The sequence below is a fragment of the Maniola hyperantus genome, chromosome 22, assembly GCF_902806685.2.
Source record: "Maniola hyperantus chromosome 22, iAphHyp1.2, whole genome shotgun sequence".
Classification (NCBI taxonomy): Eukaryota; Metazoa; Arthropoda; class Insecta; order Lepidoptera; family Nymphalidae; genus Maniola; species Maniola hyperantus.
Genome location: NC_048557.2, coordinates 2,138,001 through 2,157,653, shown reverse-complemented (window position 1 = coordinate 2,157,653; position 19,653 = coordinate 2,138,001). Strand labels below are relative to the sequence as shown.

General features: G+C 40.8%; 1 protein-coding gene across 1 annotated transcript in view; it reads left to right on the top strand.

Moving 5' to 3' along the window:
• rk (G-protein coupled receptor rickets) overlaps positions 1 to 19,653 on the top strand; it is an 81,386-nt gene that overhangs the window by 56,288 nt on the left and 5,445 nt on the right. The window contains exons 6-11 of the mRNA XM_034980387.1: positions 72 to 143; positions 9,049 to 9,117; positions 9,747 to 9,887; positions 15,862 to 16,002; positions 16,976 to 17,041; positions 17,829 to 17,972. Of these exons, the coding sequence (XP_034836278.1) occupies positions 72 to 143; positions 9,049 to 9,117; positions 9,747 to 9,887; positions 15,862 to 16,002; positions 16,976 to 17,041; positions 17,829 to 17,972 (633 nt within the window). The remainder of the gene's footprint in view (positions 1 to 71; positions 144 to 9,048; positions 9,118 to 9,746; positions 9,888 to 15,861; positions 16,003 to 16,975; positions 17,042 to 17,828; positions 17,973 to 19,653) is intronic.

The window sequence follows — 19,653 nt, the reverse complement described above, 5'->3', positions numbered from 1 at the left end:
CGTTGCCTTAGCACCGTAGTTATTTGTTATCGGTGTACCCATAACCTAATGTATAATGTTTGTTGTTATAGGATCTTGAAACGGAACCGTATCACCTACATCGAGGAGCGCGCCTTCCTGCACACGCCAGCGCTGCGCGTGCTGTGAGTGAGCCAACACACCCCACTTCACACTCCACCATTCACACACCGCACAGTCCACACTATTATTCACTTAACATCAAACAACGCCAAGACGAACCTATACTCCATAGCACTTTCCATGTCCACTGTCATAGATTGTAATTTTCTCCGTTTTACGTGAATCAGTGTTAACAGTTAACACTCAGTAAAAGTGGGCGTTATTTTATTGGGCGTGATTCTCAATAATTGCATCATTACGAAAACAAGCACTTATTGCTATTCTTCATCATGCAACAAAAAGAAAAGTCTCTCTCCCAGCCCAAACCTAGCAAGCTTAAATTTTGTAAAGAGGCTCCCTTCACAATTCAGACAAGGAATACGGCCGGATTTTTCAAAATTCCCACGACCACTATTCATATTATTTCGAGAAATATTCAACACTAGTTGATGCCCGCAACATCGTTCGGGTGGCATTTAGGTTTTTAAAAATCCCGTGGGAAATCGTTGATTTTCCGGGATAAAAAGTAGCCTATGTCACTCTCCAGGTCTTTGACTAATTGAATATACCGATGCAAAAAATCACGTCAATCCGTTGCTCCGTTGCGACGTGATTGAAGGACAAACCAACAAACTTATAAACTAATAAACCAACAAACAAACACACTTTCGCATTTATAATAAGGGTACTTAGATTTAGGAATACAACTATAGAGTTAGATCGACAGATCACATCATCATAGACGGCGAGCATTATCGCCGATATGACCTAGGCCCAGACGCAGGGCGTAGGCGTTTATCTCAGCTACAGATAGCACTCGATTGTTATTTATCAACACCAACTATATAACATACTCCCTACAATAGGCATGAGATATGAGCGCTATCAGTCAACTCACGGCCGTTTATTTCAGCCTCAGATGTGTGCTCTCAAATAAACTATATTTAGTATCAGCTCACTTCTATTTTAGTTTAATTTGATAGAATAGGAAGCATCTGGGTACATTGAACTGGGGATGTTCAGGTGGAATACAAATTAAACCGGATAGAAACATCACACGGCAAATCTTAATTTCAATGAGCTTATTCAATCAGTACCCTTATTATAAATGTGAAAGTGTGTTTGTATGTTGGTTTGTCCTTCAATCACGTCGCGACGGTGCAATGGATTGACGTGATGTTTTGCATAGGTATAGATAAAGACCTGGAGAGTGACATAGGCTACTTTTTATCCCGGAAAATCAAAGAGTTCCCACGAGATTTTTAAAAAACCTAATTCCACGCGGACGAAGTCGCGGGCATCAGCTAGTGTTAATTAAATTTGCTGCAGGGGACCTGCCCACCAAAACTGATGGGATTTTGAAACTGTAAACGTTTACAGTAATTGACGCTCGGTACCAATGACATTCTAATAACTAGACTGAGGTATGCAAGGTTAAAATAAGGGTTAAGGAGACCCGTACTCAGTAGTGAGCCGGTGATAGGTCAGTTTAATGAGCTAGTTTGCCTGTAGAGTCAATTAACGTGGCCTCGGAACGATATTACTTTGACGATTACTATCTCCTTGAACGGAGTGCGTTACCCTGGCGCCGACCGCAGGCTGACCCTCTCGCGTCGCGATCTATTGCTGAAAACTGAGCTTATATTATGGCAGATCGGGAGTCGGGGCCATTTTATTAGTTTGAGACAGTTTTACAGCCACTTGCTATCATTTAAAATAATGAAAGTTATTATTATACCTACTTAAGTACATACTTGCTAGATTTTAGAATACTACTTTGATGTCAGATAATGTTGCGACTTCATCCGCGTAAATCCCGTGGGAACTGTTTGATTTTCCGGGACAAAATGTAGCCTTTGTTTGTTGACTATTGAAAATAAGCTTAGCCATCTCTATTCCACTGCCAAATCGGTTCTGATCTTTGTGGCGTGAAGGAGTAACAAACATCCAAATATCCAAGTAAGATACCTAACCTAACCTAACAAGTAACCTAACGACCTAACGACTATTTATGGTACTCACTTTTGCCGACAACTTACGTGGATTTAGGGTTTTTCTGGTTAAATAATACAAGCTTTTTAGGGTTCCGTACCTCAAAAGGCAAAAAGGAACCCTTATAGGATCATTTCGTTGTCTGTCTGTCTGCCTATCTACAGGATACTTCCCGTAGACCTAGACACATGAAATTTGGCAGGTAGGTTGTTTTTATAGCAGACGTAAAAAACATACGGAGAAAATATCTAAAAACGATGAATTTGTGGTTACGTCACAAAAAACAAGTAAAATGTGTTCATGAAAAATTACTTAATAAAATACTTGATAACTTTTAAAGTAAGTTTTAAAGCAAGCGGGTTATCATATTAAAGGGCTTTACCTGTATTTTATAAAACAGATTTTTATTTATTTTTATGCATGATAGTTTTTAATTTATCGTGCAACATGTCGAAAAATACGACAGTAGTACGGAACCCTCAGTACACGAGTCTGACCCGCACTTGGCCGGATTTTTTTACTGTCCCTCAAGCACGGTGCAGTAGGTTCACTGTTAAAAGTTAACAGGCAGACAGACTACCTACAGAAAGACATACTTTCGCATTTATCTACACTAATGATTAGGTACCTAGGTATCATGCCTTATCTAAATCTACGCTTATTTTTGCTAATGCGCGTGGCCGCCATTTTAGTGACGTCAGCACTAGACTGAAGTTTCGAGCTGATGGTATGTTTTTACTTAAATATAACTCAAGCTGTGATAGCCTAGTGGTTAGGACGTCCGCCTTCTAATCGGAGGCCGGGGTTCGATCCCAGGCACGCACCTCTAACTTTTCGGAGTTATATGCGTTTTAATTAATTAAATATCACTTGCTTTAACGGTGAAGGAAAACATCGTGAGGAAACCTGCATGCTTGAGAGTTCTCCATAATGTTCTCAAAGGTGTGTGAAGTCTACCAATCCGCACATGGCCAGCGTGGTAGACTATGGCCAAAGAGTGAGAACACTCTGAGAGGAGATCCGTGAGCCGGTGATGGGTTGATCATGATGATGATGATACGTCAAATGACGTCATTTCGATGTTAATGAGACATGGTTCCAGCACACGAGTAGACTCGTGTGGTTCCAGCGCAATAGCAATTTGCGGTACCTACTTATACCACGGACAATATTCTGTGCCATGGACTGAAATTCAAAAGGTTGTAGGTTCATCCAACCATTTGATTAATACTCGTTATACTTAGGTAGGTACTGTTTGCACAGCATTTACATGGAAATAAAATAGGAATATGTCCTTATAGGGCCACTATTTACTTGTTTTTATTTCATTAAGTGTAGGAGAAGCGCTTACTTTCCAGATTTAAACCAGATTTCGATTTCGAAAATCTTATTGTAGTTTCACTTTGAAAGGTTGGTTACTATGTGGCATTTCTCCTCGGTGGTATTAGGTTATTTAAGGTCTACTTACTTAAAGTAAAATTACGATTACCATTAAACTTTTTTTAACGTTAATAAAAGGAGAATGTGTTGCACCAATCCTGTCAACTTTGTTTACCTGATACCTATAAATATTAGGTAATTTGCGCAACCCTCCCCCCCCCTTTGATACTCAAAATTTAACGATACCTAACTGCCTATAAGTCGACGAATTTTGAACTGAGTCGTCGAGTTATCTGTCTGTTTCGCTCGCACTTACCTACGACCTGTAAGTGCGAGCGAAACAGACAGATAACTCGACGACTCAGTTTAAAATCATTTAAAATGCGTCGACTAGGTATAATGTAACTTATGCATTTGGCGCTAAGTTTCTCAAAAGACTTACCAATTAGTAAATTGCAATTCTGCTCTAGCATTAATATAAAGTCTGCTGGGGCTGTGTAGACGTATTAATCTTAAACGAATGCACTCACGACTCAGTACAGCATGACGCACATAACGTTCGATCTGCCTCGAACAATGCTAACACAGATCGTTGCTTATAATTGAGTGCCCCGCGTCTGCTCAGCTGTGAGCATAAGCAGCAATCAAGCCACCAATCAGCTCAGAATATAATCAACGCTGATTTATATTTGACAGATCAAAAACTTTACACTTGTGTGTCCAAAACGAACAGAGCGCTTTTATCCATACCTACTAATATTATGCGAGTGTGTGTCTGTCTGTCTGCCAGATTTTTTTTTTTCCTTATTGTTGAGTGCCAATAAGCTACTCAATTATATTACGATCTAGCCTAATGTATGACCAATAAGTAATTTTATTTTAACCTAAACTTATAAATCTAAATATATAAAAGGAAAGGGTGACTGACTGACTGACTGACTGACTGACTGACTGATCTATCAACGCACAGCTCAAACTACTGGACGGATCGGGCTGAAATTTGGCATGCAGATAGCTATTATGACGTAGGCATCCGCTAAGAAAGGATTTTTGAAAATCCAACCCGTAAGGGGGTGAAATAGGGGTTTGAAATTTGTGAAGTCCACGCGGACGAAGTCGCGAGCATAAGCTAGTTATCTTATATACTAAGAAATTGTCCACTGACGCATCTTAGTCTTTCTTGATTTGAGATATGACACTTTGTTCACGTGTTCTTTCAGCACTTACACTATGTACACTATCACTAATCACTATACACTATACACTAACTCAAAAGGTTTGGTCCTTTTTAGTCTTCTCACTGTCTCCGTTACATAGCAGCTGGATTGCTTCAACGTTAAGGTGGTGGTGAAGTGAAGCCTATAGTCGTGGGTTTTGGGTCTGCCAGATTATGAGGTCAAGTTTAGAGGTAGCTTGCACTCCGAGGACGTAGGTACATAGGCTACTTTTTATCCCGGAAAATCAAAGAGTTTCCACGGGATTTTTAAAAACCTACATCTACGCGGAAGAAGTGTGCTGTGTGCGTATAAAAGTGTAAATCTTAAAAGTACTGTAAATACTAGATAATTACTAGGTACTTTTTTTTCGGAGATGGTTGGTATCTCTATGCTTTCTTATTCATACATAAACAACTTGTGCGAATGTCGGGTCAGTCATCTAGATTCTAGTCTACTGTTAATAAAATGATGTCTACAATCTAGGTAGGTATTCCGTTGTACATAAATCACAAAATTACTTTACCAGTATCTTATTTCAGTAAACACTTTGATCGTAAACAAAACCTCAAATAAATATTATTCTGTTTCAAGTTGGTTTCAAAATAACAACTTGCTGGAAGTAAACCACTAGAATTGAATTTAAAATGAAACATAAAATCTAGGTCCAAGCGACTGTCGCGTCGTAAACAGGATACAGAATATAGATTACAGCAGTAAAAAAACTGGTCAAGTGCGAGTCGGACTCGCACAGCGGAGGGTTCCGTACCATTGCACAAGTCGCAATATAATATGTATAACACTTTTATGTGCAAGTTAATGACGGACAGCGCCATCTACCTACCTATTTAAATAATCTTATTATTTATTTCTTCATGAACACATTTCAATTATTCTTTTGTAATGTACTATGACAAAAGCTCAGCAGCTAATCGCTTAATCGCCACCGCCTAATGTCGGGGACATTGGGGGCATTACACCCATGCCTCCCTCATCCTTTATATCCCCCCCCCCCTTACGTCACCCTCGCGCCTAGACCTAAGCTTTCACCTGCGATTAATGTGTCAGCTAGCCTGCGCTTTCTCACTGGTAGTCAACAAAATTAGCAGTCTGTTTTATATACTCCGGTCTAGAATAATAACAACAGACCTAGATCTGGATTACTCAAATATCGGGTACTTACATCGGAAAATCTGTATAGCATAAAAAGAAAAGCTGACTGACTGACTAACTGACTGATCTATCAACGCACAGCTCAAACTACTGGACGGGTAGGGCTGAAATTTGGTATGCAGATAGCTATTATGACATAGGCATCCGCTAAGAAAGAATTTTTAAAAATTCAAAGCCTAAGGGGGTGAAATAGGGGTTTGAAATTTGTGCAATCCACGCGGACGAAGTCGCGGCTATAAGCTAGTTTTAACTTTTAACACAAAAATAGAGTAATTTCTGCGGGAAAATATTTAAAATTTATTTTGAAACTATTATGTTAAAAACAAATTAAAATCATGATTTTTTTTATTTTTAATATAATTTGAATCAATTCGGTCCAAGACTATTCAATTTCTTTGATGCAAGACGAAATCCAGCGTGGGCGGTGTCGGTATTCGGTACCTTTGCCTGCGGGCCGTAATTTATCGAGGGCGGACAGATTTATTTATTTACATTCGATAACAATATCTGAATTTGATGAATGCCAGAGTTTGTGTTCCTAATTTGTTAAAAGGACCGGCTTCAATTCGTTCTACCAGTGTCTGTGAGAGTGTTCAAAATATTTAGTCGGCTTAATCCATTTATACTCCCTAAAACAGTCACAGGGTGTATATTCGGGAACTTATGTCCGCAGTCCATCTATCCCACAGACCACTACCTATAGACACTTAATAGCCGGACACTCCCATTCGGTAAGCTTAGGCAGTTGCTTAGCATAAAAGTCGGCCCACGCCCGTTCGGTACCCTCATTCCGCACATTGTCTTGATTACGTGACTTTTGAGTCCACCAATCACAACAGAGCATTCTCCTGCGCGCCAACATTTTACGATTTTGTTTTTATGCAAAACCGTTGTATATGCATACTCTTGACTTTGAGGTTAAATTGTCTGTGGTCTATCCACTCCGAGTTATTATAGCCTCGATAGCTCAACGGTTAAAGGAGCGGACTGAAAACCGAAAGGTGGGCGGTTCGAATCCCACACGTTGCACTATTGTCGTACCCACTCCTAGCACAAGCTTTACGCTTAGTTGGAGGGGAAAGGGGAATATTAGTCAGCAATTAACTTGGCTAATATTATTTAAAAAAATAAATAAATAAATATATATATATAGGACAAATTCGCAGTCCGGTGTGGATAAACTTACATACATTTCCGACTATACCTATTTTATCCAAACTTAGAATGTCCATAATATGCCTAGTAAAGAAATGTAGAGTAAACTCTCAGTAAATGGAAATCTCGACAAAACTTTTAGAGTTGGATAGGCTTACGCTTAATCAACAATTATATGTAGTTGGTCTCTCACTGTGCATACCGATCCATGTCCTTCCCAGAGTATGTATATACTCTGAAAGGTCCGCAGTCATAGTTATAAATTTTGGACCTGCAACAAATCGGTGTAATTGCATGAAATAAAATTTTACGGGAGTAGCAAAAAACCGAATGAAAGCTGTTTGATTTCCCGGGATAAAAAGTAGCCTATACCACTCTCCAAGTCTTTGACTATACCCATGCAAAAAATCACGTCAATCCGTTGTTCTGTAGCGACGTGATTGAAGGCCAAACCAACAAACAAACACACTTTTGCATTTATAATATAGGGGTAGTGATCTATGTCCGCAGTTAATTAGTTGGAAGGTGGATTTGTTACTTAATGAGGCAGGATTAGAAAGTTTGGGCCCAGTGTAATTCCTACCCTTTTAATCACAATTGAGTTTGATAAGGGTACAAAAATTTCATTCGCTGCCTTGAATCGAGTAGAGTTGAGCTCACTCATTAATTACAGTCTTTGTTTAACTACATTACATTAATTAAGACGACTCTCAAGTTGGAGGAGTTTATTCGAAGCGCGCTCCAAGCAAACGTAGTTTGGTTCTCATATGAGTATTAGCAAGTCAAAGACAATGAAATTATGTAGATATTTCTAGAAACAATAAAACCGGCCAAGTGCGAGTCAGACTCGCGCACTGAGGGTTCCGTACTGCAATCGTATTTTATCGACATTTTGCACGATAAATCAAAAACTATTATGCCCAAAAAGAAATAAAAACTATTTTATAATGAATATACAAGTAAAGCCCTTTCATATTATGATACCCCACTTGGTTAAGCAATCTTACTTTGAAAGTCGAAAATAGCAATATTTGTTTATGAACACATTTTAATTTTTTTTCGTGATGTAACCACAATTTCACGATTTTCAGATTTTTCCCCTAATGTCTGCTATAAAACCTACCTACCTGCCAAATTTCATGATTCTAGGTCAACAGGAAGTATGCTATAGGTTTCTTGACAGAGAGACCGACAGACAGACAGACAGACAACGAAGTGATCCTATAAGGGTTCCGTTTTTCCTTTTGAGGTACGGAACCCTAAAAAGTACCTACTCTTTAAATTGAATATTTACATCATATTATGGAGTATGGACAACATAGATAGAGGGAAAATAGGCCTACAACGCAAACGCATTCATGTTGACGAAATGTTTAAAATAGAAAACAATCCATTGACCTTCCATGTTCGCTTGTTTCGCAAATATTTTGGGGGTTTTCCTCCTCTTGTCCTCCTTCCTCACTAGACAACCACACTAACCTCGACACAGAAACTAAACACAAATACATATAGTTACTAGTTTAGAAGTATTTTTAGGGTTCCGTAGCAAGGAAAACTAGAAAGCAAGAAACAAGGAAGCCTTATAGCACACTATAAATGTTTCGTACAGTCCGTCTAATCTACCCGCTCCAGTGAAAAGTTTGTTATAGGTAAATAGCATAATAACCCTAAAATATGCGTGTTCTGGTCAAGTGACAAGTTTTTAGAGTTCCGTAACCAAAGGGTGCCAACGGGACCCCATAACTAAGCCTCCGCTATCCGTTTGTCTGTCAGTGGACTGTATCTCGTGAACCATATCAAGACCTTACTACTCAGAGAGTTAAAATTTTCACAGAATGAGTATTTCTATAGCCGCTATAACAATAAATAATTAAAAATTAAAAATGGCCGCCACGATAATTTCAAAAGTTTAAAAGTGCTTATTCTTATACGATGGCACGGAACCCTTCCGGTGTGAGTCCGACTCGCACTTGACCGATTTTTATTGTGTAAGTAATGGAATATTTTCATACAGACGACTTGAAGACAACCTGCTCAGCGAGTTGCCGCCCGCCATTCATCTTTTGCCGATGCTTGAAGACTTGTAAGTATCTAATTATTTCATGAAGTCCATAGAAATAACCTTAGGCGATATGCGTCCCAAAAGCGGCGTTGAGACACATTTCGGATGTTCAAAGAATCAAGTTTTGGCCTCAAAAACTACAAAGGATAATGACAGAATTTATTATTTCCATGATTTTTGGCGATAACTCAATAACTTTTTTTTGGGGTTAGCTGCTTTTTAGAAGACTAGCTTATTCCTGGGACTTCGTCCGCGTGGACCACACAAATTTCAAACCCCTATTTCACTCCCTTAGGGGTTGAATTTTCAAAAAAAAATCCTTTCTTAGCGGATGCCTACGTCAAATTGCAAGCTGCATTCCAAATTTCTGCCCGATCCGTCCAGTAGTTTGATCTGTGCGTTGATAGATCAGTCAGTCAGTCAGTCAGTCAGTCACCTTTTCCTATTATATATTTAGATTACAAACGGCAGAAAATTTAAACAAACAATTATGGCGATGAAACGCAGTTAATTTCCTGGGCACAGCGTATTGTTGCTCTTATTATGAGTGAGTCCAACAGAGTTACAGCTTCGCTTAGGGTCTCTCACAACACCTCATGGTTTGTTTTAGTCCTTTTTGGATGTGGTGGTTAATGGTGGGTTGTCCGCAGATCCCTAGCCAACAACCGCGTGGAGCGCGTGGGCATGGGCCTGCAGGCGTGCACGCGGCTCACGCGCCTAGAGCTGCGCGCCAACCCACTCTCCCAGCTACATCCCGACGCGCTCACACACCTGCCCAGGCTTACTACCCTGTAAGTACCATCATTATCATTCCAAACAAGTTATAGAGCCTCAATAGCTCAACGGGTAAAGGAGTGGACTGAAAACCGAAAGGTCGACGCGCGACGGTTCAAACCCCGACCGTTGCACTATTGTCGTACCTACTCCTAGCACAAGCTTTACGCTTAATTGGAGAGGAAAGGGGGATATTCGTCTTTTAACATGGCTAATATTCTTTAAAAAAAAACAGTGCAACAAACAAGTATAGTGCGAGACAGGTCGAGATGGCAATCTGTGTATGAGGCAAGGGGGACGCCCCGCATACCCGCACGCCCCGCACACCCGCACGTCACCCGCGCTATCTCGCACCGGGTTAGCCCGGGGCTGTGCAGTGTACGGATGTGCGGGGCGTTTCCAACCCGATTGTCATCTAGACCTGTCGCGTACTATACTGTATAATTAGTCCAATCTGCAGTTGCGCAGTTCGAATTAAATAACACAAGCCCGGATGAGACTTAGGTAGGTTACTTACCGGCTTTTGTACCGCTTTTATCTTTATTTAAACCTAGTAGGCAGATCTAAGGGATCATTACTCTGGATTAGGAACCCGTCGTAGTTTAAAGATCTAAGATCAAGAGAAACAACATTAATATGCTATAGTATCTCTCTCGCAAGTCGCAACTACAGTCCGGGGACTCGCTCAAACATCTTCCGGGATGCGAGTGCTTTTCCAACTTTCAATTAAACAATGCGTATAGTTCTTGCATTTCACGTGGGCGAGTGGCTTAAGGTATGATTCCGAACCACGCTGCACGCAGCAGTGCTGCCGCAACAGTGCTGTCGCGGCACTACGGGTCCCCATACACTCTCTATAAGCTTATATATGTGATTATACATTCTATAGAATAGAATAGAATGTTTTTTATTCATGTAAACTTTTTACAAGTGCTAATGAATAGTCAGGTAGTTTTAATTTACCACTGATTCGGAATGCCGTTCCTACCGAGAAGAACCAGCAAGAAACTCGGCGGTTGCTCTTTTTAATTTTTCAATTTACAATGTTATTATACCGTACTATAATTCCGAGCTAGGCAGCAATGTTCCGCTACATTGCTGCCGTGACATTGCTGCCTAGCTCTGAATGTAATCTCATATATAAGCTTATAGAGATTGTATGGTGACCAGTAGTGCCACGATAGCACTGCTGCGGCAGCACTGCTGCGTGCAGCGTGGTTCGGAATCATACCTTTATGCTTGTGTTCGTATCGGTCGTTCGGTTCGTATAAGTCGTATCGGTATGAGTAAGGTACAGTAAATGTGTGCGTTTGCGAGCGCTTGCTCGCGACTGATTGGTCCGACATGCACGCACACTTACACAATGCCCTTGTATATGACGTAACCACAAGTAAAGTTCACTCGCCTTCGTGAATTGCAAGAACTGTACCTATAGCACCTATAGCTATACTATAGGTGCTATAGTACCTATAGTCTTGACTCTTGAAGCAAAGCGCCACTTACGAAAGACTAGGTCAAAGCTCAAAGCCTTTCTTAACTACAATGAAAGCGATTAACTTAACTGCGAGTCGAACCGTTCTAAAGACCGTTTTGGCTATGTAATTCATTAATCACATAGTAGGTAGTATTATACATACATGTAATATTAATTAATTACATAATCAAAACTTGGTCTTAAAAGTTTGGTTCTGTAAATTTACTTAATTATAGTAACATCCGCTCACACTCCAGAATCCAGATGGACGTCATGACGTGAATTTATTTACATATTGACGAGTATCATCGTTGACGAGGAGGAAAAAACTTCTTCTTAATAATTACTGTCATCAGTACCATATCATAAATGCGAAAGTTTGTTTGTTTGTTGGTTTGTCGGTTTATCCTTCAATCACGTCGCAACGGAGCAACGGATTGACGTGATTCTTTGCATAGACCTGGGAAGTGACATAGGCTAATTTTTATCCTGGAAAGTTAAAGAGTTCCCACGGGATTTTTAAAAACCTACTTCCACGCGAACGAAGTCGCGGATATCCGCTAGTGTTTTATAAATCATACATTCAAGCTGTCATATGAATATGATTTTCATCGTCAAGTTTTACACAATCGCACCTCAGCTTTATGGTAGGCCATGGATTTGTGGCATGGTAGCTTGGATGAATGATGGTAGGCTGATAATATGACAGGGTATGACAAAAAGTCAATATTATATTCGTATTATAATCGATAACATCGTGTAATTCGATAATCCCGTTATCTCGAAGCTCTTCGCTGAAACCAATGCTTGTTATAAAAGCAACAGGAAACTTTATCTGTCGTTACCCGCTTTACAACTTGCGCCGATACTCGACCCCGTCTGACGTCGAGTAATGGAACTTTGTTATCGTGTATATCGGAAGCTGCAGACCGCTGAGTGCAGTCCGCACACACTCACAACTTGCAATAGCACATTACTGAAAGCCTCAGGAAAGTCCAAAAGTCATTTGTGGGTAACCTTTTATAACAAAATCCCGCAAACTATTTTAGACTTGCCTTTACACAAGTTTAAAAATTCATTAAAAGTATGCTCCTGAAATAAGCATATTATACTAATGAAGATTACCTAAACATTCACATGTAGATACCTCATGCAAGTCGGTTTTCACTAAATTTAGCGATACAAGTGTACTTCGATTTTCGCTTACCATTTCCACATCAAGAGATAAGACATATTGCGTTAAGTAAGTATATATTCTAGAGGTAGATACACCTATATAATCTTGTTCGTGTACATATTTAGCACAACATAATCTGTGTAATTATTTTGTCTCCACTGGTACTCAATCAACGGGTTCCATTAAGTTACGCAAGTTGTTTATGCGTAGTGATCGAGCGTTCGATCGCCGGGCGGTGCATACAACGTGGCGTGAGTCAGCGCTGCAAGTTGGGCAGAAAGAGGTCACCGCGACATGCGGGGACCAGTCTATGGGGTGAGGCATCGGGGGTAGGGTCACCAGAAAATTAAAAAGTCCTGACAAATACATAGATCTAAATACTTTTTTGCGTTATACAAACAGTTTTATTTTTACTAAAAGGTCCCCTTATGATGCGGGCGCCGATGCATATTACCGTGTAATATTATTAATTTAAAAAGTGTAATTTAAATAAAAGAGAGAGAGCCAGCGCGTGCCAGTCCTTCGTTATTTTATAAAAGCTGAAAGTTCTGTCCCCGACACTGGGAGGAACGTTTGTTTTCATGGTGGCTTTAGAAGAGGAGAGCTAATAAAGGTGTGAAAAATCTTACGTCAAAGTATAAAGTAAATTTTTTTTACATTTTAACAGACACCCTTAAACTTATAAACTTTAAGGGTGTCTGGCATATTCAGTTTTACATTGATTCGTCCTACTTAAATCAATGGAATATAAGTCCCGCAAATTGCTATTGCGCTGGAACCATGTCTCATTAATATCGAATTGACGCCATTTTAACGTCAGCGGAAAATAATACCATCAGCTCGAAACTTCAGTCAGTGCTGACGTCACTAAAATGGCGGCCACACGCATTAGCATTTTGCGGGACTTATACCTTAAAATCGTGTCAATTTCAAAGTTTTATCGGAATCCGGACAAATACCTAAAAATCCTTACACCAGTAACCCTAGTCGCAAAAGAGGTGAGTGGGGGGAGATGTCAAGTGCAGGATACACACGGCGGATACGCGCGACGAGTGCGAAGTGGCCAATTACAGATAATGTCAGCACTGACCTGTGCAAGTGGTGCTTACTGCTTAGTATGAGACATTACATCTCACCAACGTTGATAGAATTCGAGCATCGAAACACCTTATCGTTTAAGTAAAATGTACAGGTGGTATCTGCATTTTTCTTTTTAATATTGCTTAAAAACAGACGGAAAATAAATTTTAAATAAATAATTAAAAACTATTAATGTTAGTTTGTACTTAGTACAAATTGAAATACTATGCTCAAGACGGTAAAGGATCGTGAGGAAACCTGCACACCTGAGAGTCCTCCATAATAGTTAGGGAGGCGAGGTAGCTAAATGGCGTAATTCAACGGCGCCGTCGAGACCTATCAAAATCGAAAGATAAAATAATTTCGAAAAGAAAAGCTCGTATGGTAAAAACCATTTTAGCGGTGGGTTTGGCGTGTACGGTTTTTCAAAAATGTTTAAAAAAACAGTTACTTGGGCATTCTCGAGCACGTCAGATATTCATACTACGTATGCCCCAAGTGCCTCTGATAACAACGGTATACTAATCTGCCGGTTTGCGTGGTGGGGGTAGGCATATAAAGTAGTCAAAAATGCAAAAAAAAAAAAATACTCGAGCGCGTCAGATTTTCGGAAGGGGTGTTGAGTAGGCCCCAAGGAAGCTCTCTTTAAAAAGACTGACGATTTCGACGCGACGATAAGTTACGATGAATTTTTGAAAATGCAAAAAAAAAAGTTTTTTCAAAATACTCGAGCGCGTCAGATTTTCATAGGGGAGGTTCATCTCGGTATCCTGAAAGCATATTTTCTTAATCTGACAAAAATGTTGGTGGGTTCTCTTAATCTGACCGAAAAAGGTTTTTTGGTTTTTTTTTCCTTTCTTTCTCCTTGATAAAACGGGGAATTTAAGAATGACAATAAAGCGATAGATACAACCAACGTAAATGTAGATGAAATGTAGTACGAATTGTATTAGGCGTAGGCGCGCGTCACTACATATAGAGCTAAATACTTTACAAGGTTGTTCTATTAGGTCTAAGGTATCTCTCATATTTTAAACTGCCACGCTCGAGTATTACCGAAAATTCCCCTATTCGCCTCCCTAACTATAATGTTCTCAAAGGAGTGTGAAGTTTGCCAATCCGTGGTAGACTATGGCCAAACCCTTTCTCATTCTGAGAGGAAACCCGAGCGAGATGATGATGACGATGCTCAAGACTGGCACGAGGTTTGACGGTTCTAATTAAATTTCGTCTGTCCTTTTCTTATTTCGTTGCTTTGGTACAAAAAAAATGCGAATACTCTACAGAATTAGTATTAGTAACTGCCGTTCTTACATGTACATCTAGCGCTCCAAGCGGGAACCTTGTGAAAATACAATCAGTTGTACTGAATTTGTGACTTTAAAGTAGGGAATTTAAAATCCATTTTACTCTGACGTTATCGTGTTTCGACACTCGAAAACTGTTAACGTTGGAGAGATGTAAAACCTCATACTAATCACACTTGTGATGAACTTACGAGGTGTGTTCGCGCGGATTCCGAGATGCGAAATTGAGCAACATGGTTTATTAGGTCACGGATAGTGGTATAGTGTTGTCGCTATTGACTGTTAACGAGACACGTTTTGCCCAAAACAATTGCTCAAGGCCTGGTCTTCACTCAGCAACACCATAAAGCAAGTTTTTTGCACAAAAAGGCCAAAAATGATTTACGTTTTTCGAGATTATCGAATTATATTTTCAGATTCTTTACCATAAAGAGACCTTTGTCCCATAATGGATGTATAATGCCTGATGATGAAACAAGCTGACTTTCTCTCGCTTACTCAATAACTCAGTTATAGCTTAGGTACAGCAGGCGGGCTCACTTGGTCAATTTCGGCCGAGAAATATAGGCTCGGGTAGTTATTCTAAAATAGGTACCAACGACCTCTCGCATACCCTAAAGTCATCTCATGATGGCTATAGCAGGAGATACCTATATTTATTATGACGATTGCAAAAGTATAAAACTCCATAGGCAAAGCTCATATCATATCTTACTATGCATGTGTGACACAGACTGCAATCTAACGTGACAGGTTGAAGTGGCAATCGGGGAGGGAACGCTCCGCACACCCGCACAGTCCCCGCGCTAACCCGGTGCGGCTGGCGCGGGTTGGCGGGGCGTCCCCACGCCTCATACCTATATTATATAGATTTTACATAGATATTGGCACGGGGTTTACGCACCTTTTGACACCTTCGAACATGCTTTAAAAATGATCGTTTTTGTGTGCAGTGTCCTATCGGAGTGCCGCGGGCTGGGCGGTGTGCCGGCACTGAACGGCTCGCTGCGCCTGCGCACGCTGCGAATGGACCACGCGCGTCTCGCGCACACGCCGCCCGACCTCTGCGCGCAGGCGCCACAACTACGCGCGCTGTGAGTATGCATCGGACACAAACCTTCGTAAATCTTTTCTGGGTACCACTGGTACTCAATCTAAATATATAAAAGAAAGAGGTGACCGACTGACTGACTGATTGATCTATCAACGTACAGCTCTAACTACTGGACAAAAAAACCCTAAGGGGGTGAAATATGGGTTTGAAATTTGTGTAGTTCACGCGGACGAAGTCGCTAGCTAGTCTAAATTAATATATAAAAGAAAATGCGACTGACTTATCTATCAACGCACAGCTCAAACTACTGGACGGATCGGGCGAAAATTTAGCATGCAATTAGCTATTATGACGTAGACGTCCGTTAAGAAAGGTATTTTGAAAATTAAACCCCTAAGGGGGTACAATAGAGGTTGGAATTTTGTGTAGTCCACGTGAATGAAATCGCGGGAATAAGGTAGTCTTTATAACCATTTAATTTTTCAATCTCAATTTCTGCTGAATCTATCCTCTAGGACTAGGACTCACCGTATTGTTATGAGGTGGGTCATCCTTCCGCATACAAGTCGACTAAGATAACGAGATTTTGAGTTAGGTTTTACAGTAGGTCGATTTCGTAAAACCTGCATCAATCATTTTTATTTATTTATTACAAATCTGTAATTATCAATTGTTGCGATTGGCTGAATTTGTGCGATTCTTGTTGCAACAATGCATTGTAGCCAATAGTGGGCGAGCGTCAACCAATCAGAGGTGATTGCGATCGTGACATTGTAGCTGTCGTTCTACCGCAATCGCGCTGCAGTGTTATTATTTGATGCTAGTGATGATTACTAGGAACGACTAATTACTAGGAAAGGAAAATTCGGACCTCTAAAGCCGGCCACCAATCCAGTTAACAACTTGGGTCAACTTTGAAATCAGTCGACTGAAATGTGTAGTCACAACTACTTACGCCACGCATACCTAGCATTGTATGGAAAATGTAAAATGTAGAAATAATGTTTTCGCAGAGACCTGCGATCGAATCAACTGCGAAGTGTTCCTGAACTACACGAGTGCTCCGAACTACGAGTGCTGTGAGTATCGCGATCCTGCCTGCAATGCCCACGACTTCTACCGCGTGGATTTAGATTTTTGAAAAATTCCGTGGGAATTGAATGATTTTCCGGGACAAAAAGTATAGCCTATGTCCTTCTTTGAGAGGCAACTCTAACAGTCAAAAAACCGACTAAGTGCGAGTCAGACTCGCGCACCGAGGATTCCGTACTCGGCTATTTTTTTGGACATGATAAATCAAAAACTATTATGCATAAAAATAAATGAAAATCTGTTTTAGAATGTACTAGGTAGATAAAGCCCTTTTATATGATACCTCACTTGGTATAGTTATCTTACTTTGAAAATTGAAATTATTTGTTCATAACACATTTTTTTAAAGTGTGATGTAACCACAAATCCACGGTTTTCGGATTTATTCCTTTACTTGTGCTGTAAGACCTACCTAGTAGGTACCTACCTCGGGAAGTACCCTATTGGTTTTCTTGACAGACAGACGGACAGCAAAGTGATGCTATAAGGGTTCCTTTTTTCCTTTTGAGGTATGGAACCCCAAAACGGTTTAACGGGTGGGACAGATAGAAAGACACGTTTGTACGTCTTTTTAATATGTATAAGTACGTATATACAGCGTTGGAAGACGCCCAACTAAATGGACGGAAGACATCAGACAAGTCGCAGGGAGCCGCTGGATTTAGGCGGCGCAAGACCGTGGCGTGTGGAAATATCTACAAGAGACCTATGTCCAGTAGTGGATGTCTATTGGTTGATGGTGAAGTACGTATAGTATGGATTGTGTGGTTGCAGCGAGTTGTCGGACAACGAGATCGAGTCCCTGGACGGCGGCGCGCTGCGCGGGCTGCGGCGTCTCCACGACCTGCTGGTGGCGCGCAACCGCCTGCGACGCCTGCCCGCCGACACCTTCCGACACACGCCCAAGCTGCAGATGCTGTGAGTTAGACTCACTCTCTTTATTTTTTTTAAATTCATATAGACTAGCGCTTGGTTGACGTCTTAACCACCAGGGTATTACCGGTAACATACAACATCTTTTAATTACTCGTAATTAAGTCGCACAGCGATGGAGAGTTTCTCTACGTGATCAAATTAGAAATGAGGAGATCCGCAGGAGAACTAGAGTAACCGACATAGCTCAACGGGTTGCGAAGCTGAAGTGGCAATGGGCAGGGCACAAAGTTCGTAAAACCGATAGACGTTGGGGTCCCAAGGTGCTGGTATGGCGATCTCGCACCGGAACACGCAGTGTTGGAAGACCCCCCACTAAGTAGACGGACGACATCAGACGAGTCACAGGAAGCCACTGGATTCAGGCGGCGCGGCGCAAGACCGTGGCGTGTGGAAGTCCCTACAAGAGACCTATGTCCAGCAGTGGAGGTCTATCGGTTGATGATGATGAAGTCGCACAGTCGATGTAAAATTAGAGTATCTCGTAAACAATAATAACGTGTTCGAACTGGCAATCCAATGACGGTATGACATGACCCTCTCACTCCAAATAAAGCTATCAACTTAATTTTAAGTTAAGACTTATTGTTCATTAACGAGCGTAGGCCACCAGCGCCGATAACCAGTAATTGCAGTTCAATACATTGGTACTTATTTTGACTCTGATATTTTACAGTAATAACCTCTTTACTTCTTTACGCTTACAAAGTAGCGGACATAATTTATTATTGCAATTAATAAACATCGACCCGAACCTATAATAAGTACATTTGTATATTTTAAAGGCGCGATTAATTTGAGCGTCGATAAATCCTTCTACCTATCAAGATCGCGTGTTAAATCCCAGGCAACAACGTATGAGCTACTTTTAATAACTTATGCTAGTGAAACGAATCTTTGCTAAAGATATAATGTTGAAATACGCATTATTATGTAGGTATAGTACGTGACAGGTCGAGTTAGCAATCGGGGTAGGAACGCCCCGTACACCCCCCGTGCTAACCCGGTGCGGGATAGCGCGGCTGACGTGCGGGTGTGTTGGGCGTCCCCCCCGCCTGATACCCCGATTGCTATCTCAACCTGTCGCGAACTAGGTATCGCTAGAAATACTAAGTTACGTGAAATCTGCCCCTAATTGTCTAAGGAAATAAAAAAATGTATCATCATGTACTGGTAGCAAATTCTGCCTCTTGATTGGCTGTGAAAAAATGTAAATAGCGAATAAGCCAATCAAAGGGCAGAATTTGCTGTTGATTAGGCAGAATAACGATGAATACGTTTTTCTTACACAATTGGGGAGATGAAACTTAAACTAGTAGATTTAAAAGGATCGAAATGCATCAAATGCAGGCCACTGTACCGCCTCTAACACGGAGTTTCCAACGGGTAACTGTACAGCAGAGCGACATACTGAATGCGCGCGTACACGTATGCGATTTATACCTAATACAAGAAACTGTATGGAGCTTCACAACTTCCTAGCCATGTTTCTGACACACGTTCTATTTGTTTTATCTTTGGATGATTTATATGCCAGCACGTGGTGCCAGTAAAATGTTCGTGATGTTTTGAATCCGTGCCTCGTCAGTGCGTCGTACGTAGCACGGCCCGCGCCCCCACGTGCTGGCATAAATCATCCCTTATAATACAGTTTGTAACTCTGACC